The following is a 3,199-nucleotide window of genomic DNA, read 5'->3' on the forward strand; positions in this document are numbered from 1 at the left end:
TATTTTTTGGTATTTTATTTTTATTATTTATATATGTATATATATTTTTTATCATTTTTTTTTACAATGTCACTGACTATGACTCTGTCAATTCAGAAAAGGAAGGAGCTGGTAAATTACATATTTACCGACCCCTTCCTGGTTCTCTATTGTGACACATCCCCTGCAGCAGCCGGCAGGAGAGGGGAGGGAACACAGTGGGGGGGGGGGTTACCAGTGGAGCACACAGGGGCCCAGAGACAGCAGAACAAAAGTGAACTGGATGGGAGGAGTGGCGGGGGCAGCATACAGAGGAACCAATCTCCTCCATTTTCCTCCTGCAGCTACAGGAGGAAAAAGGAGGACAGGGATTTCTCTACATGCTGTCCCCACCGCCCCTCCTATCCAGGTGTACAGGGGAGCCCCACAGGCCCCCAGGAGCATGGGACCCGGTTGCAATTACAACACATGCAACCCTTGTAGTTACACCCCTGGTTCCTTGCACTGTAAGTGATTGACCTCCCATCAGATGGTGCTTGCATAGTTCTGGGTCCAATGCTACTTGGCAGAGCTAGAATCATGACACCAATGATCCTCTTACTTGCTTGTATGGGCAATTCCTCCCACTAGCCCCTAACAAATAAATTTTACCAGGGGTTCCCTGAAACCAAATATTTCCAAAGAATCCACTGGGGTAAAAGGGTTGAGAGAGGCCAAGTTGGGGCAACTTTTTTTTTTTTTTAGGATAAAGATTTTACATAAATGAATAAAAGCTGACCATTCTTAGCACCCCTGTCAGAGGTGAATGATTTGGTTACTGGTAGGTTCGCCAGTTAATAAGCCTATCCTACGGGGGAACTCAGAAAAAAAAACAAAGACTGCTATGTTAAACTTAGTTACAGACTGCATCATATACTGTATGTTATTTTTGATTTTGCTCATAGTTCCACTTTAAAAGAAAGGAAGTGGTGGTGATACATACACGTTAACAATTCTTCTGGTCTGCAAAGTATTCTCTTGAATCATGACCAGGGCTTTTTTTCTCAGAGAATAGGTGCAGGAACTCCTCCTTCTAAGTTACTTTGTGTCTCCGCCCCCTACCCACCTCCGAGCACTAACCCTTGTGTCCACCCCTACCCAGCTTCCAGTACAGCCCCTTTTAGAGAATATAGAGTCAAGTATAATTTTGTATTCAAATGTATGGAATTTGGTTACGATAACAAGAAAAGCAATAAAATAGATCCCCCACAGCCAACAGCAAAGCCCCCCCCCCCCCCAGCAGCAGAAAAATATCTTCCAGCAGCCAGCATCAATAGACTCTCTAGCAGCCAGCATCAATAGACTCTCTAGCAGCCAGCATCAATAGACTCTCTAGCAGCCAGCATCAATAGACTCTCTAGCAGCCAGCAACAGTAGATCCCTTCCAGCAATAATTATCCTCAGTATCAAAAGATCCTCCACTAGCAACAATAGATCGCCATGCAAAAATAGATCCCCATCCACCAACAATAGATCCCCCAGCACCAGTAGACCTTCCAGCACCCCCTGGAGGTGCCGGAACTGCGTTCCCCCGTGTTCCCGCTGAAAAAAAGCCCTGATCGTGACACATCTTTGTATATTAATAAACTTGTATATTGCAACCATCTTCTGCATTTAGTTTTTTTTTTTTTCTTTTCAAAAATTTGGTTGTTTATTTACTAGTCTTGCTTCAGATAAAAGTCTTATTTTTCTTCAGCCTGTGAATAATTTTCGCTCGAAGTGCTTCTGTCCTGATTCCATAGATTATCGGGTTCAAGGTAAAAGATGCAGCCCCGGTGACAGATGTTATATAGTGGGAGATCAAAGAGAGGGATTCACCTTTGAGCCTGTATCTAAAAACTATAAATAATGTTGAAGCCAAAAATGTGAAGAAGGCAATGATATGAGTCACTAAGGTATGGATGGCCTTCTGGCAGGCGTCTTCAGCTATGTTAAGACAGATGAGAAATGTTCTTATATAGCAGTAAATTACAACGCATACACAACCAATAATCATAATCATAGTCCATGTAAACCCAAAGGCTAGGCCTAAAGTGGTGTCACCACAAGCCAAGTGCGTGATGGAAATGGTTTCACAAAAGACACTGTTGATGTGTACACCGCACAGAGTTTGTCTTGAAGCAATGACCACAATTGCACATATACCAACATACACATAAATCCATATCACCACTAGAATTTTAAAAGCTTTCCTGTTGGTCATCCACATGGGGTACCTCAATGGGTGTCCAACGGCCAAGTAACGATCATATGCCATGGCAGTGAAAGTAAAAATCTCCACAGCGGGAAAACTCTGGAGAAAGAAGCCCTGGGCCAAGCATTTTGAGAGTGGGATTGTCATGCACCCTGTCATCAAGTCAATGATCAGCTTGGGCATCAAGGCCGTGCTTCCATACATGTCGGTAAACATGAGGTTGGAGATGAAAATGTACATGGGTTCATGAAGGGCTTCCTCTGTCCAGGTGACGAGCACAATCGTCAAACACAACACCATGACTGTAACATAGATTACAAGAGTTATGGAGGAATATAAATACTTGAAGTTACCAAGCTCTGAAAGGCCCATGAGGTATAAAGTGCCAGTCGTAGAAATGTTTTCCATTATCTCATTTTTTAAATGTCTCTTCACATACAAGGAAAGAGTATTTGGCATTGTATACAATATCTATTTGGAAGGAGCATATCAAAGACAGCTTGCAATCTGATGGTATGGATGATAGGCAGTGTTTCCTTTCATTTCAATGAGCCACCAGCTGATGTAAAGAGCCCGTTTTATAGACAGTCTGGTAAATCCTCAATAGGATTTGTCCTACATGGCAACAAGAACAGAATTCCACAAGGGGTGACAACTGTGTATTGACCACACTAATGTATACTCAGTGGGATATACAAGTTCTTACTGTTATTTACAAGCTCATTAAAATTTGCTGAAAATTGCTGACGGCAAGGAAGTTGGTTGTTTCAATAATTCATCATTTTACAATGATTACTAGTGATGATAATTGGAGACCTGCCTTTTATATAACTTTTATGCAGTATTTTAACAAACAGCAGATGTTCATGAACCTAATGTACTAACAAAAACATTGTTATTGGTGGTTTAGATAGATAAAATGGAGTTACATATAATATTGGAGGTAGAGTTGCCACATTTCTACATTATGAACCTATAGATTCGCCA

At 41.7% G+C, this 3,199-nt stretch overlaps 1 protein-coding gene across 1 annotated transcript; it reads right to left on the reverse strand.

The window, feature by feature from the left end:
* Positions 1–1,687: 1,687 nt before the first annotated feature.
* On the reverse strand, positions 1,688–2,620 carry LOC309546793 (olfactory receptor 6N1-like; the record flags this gene model as incomplete). Its single annotated transcript, XM_082246482.1, has 1 exon — positions 1,688–2,620. One exon carries the CDS (start codon positions 2,618–2,620, stop codon positions 1,688–1,690), a length of 933 nt encoding a protein of 310 aa, XP_082102608.1.
* Positions 2,621–3,199: the final 579 nt, after the last annotated feature.

This window comes from Pelophylax lessonae (assembly GCF_965119305.1).
Source record: "Pelophylax lessonae genome assembly, chromosome: 2".
Classification (NCBI taxonomy): domain Eukaryota; kingdom Metazoa; phylum Chordata; class Amphibia; order Anura; family Ranidae; genus Pelophylax; species Pelophylax lessonae.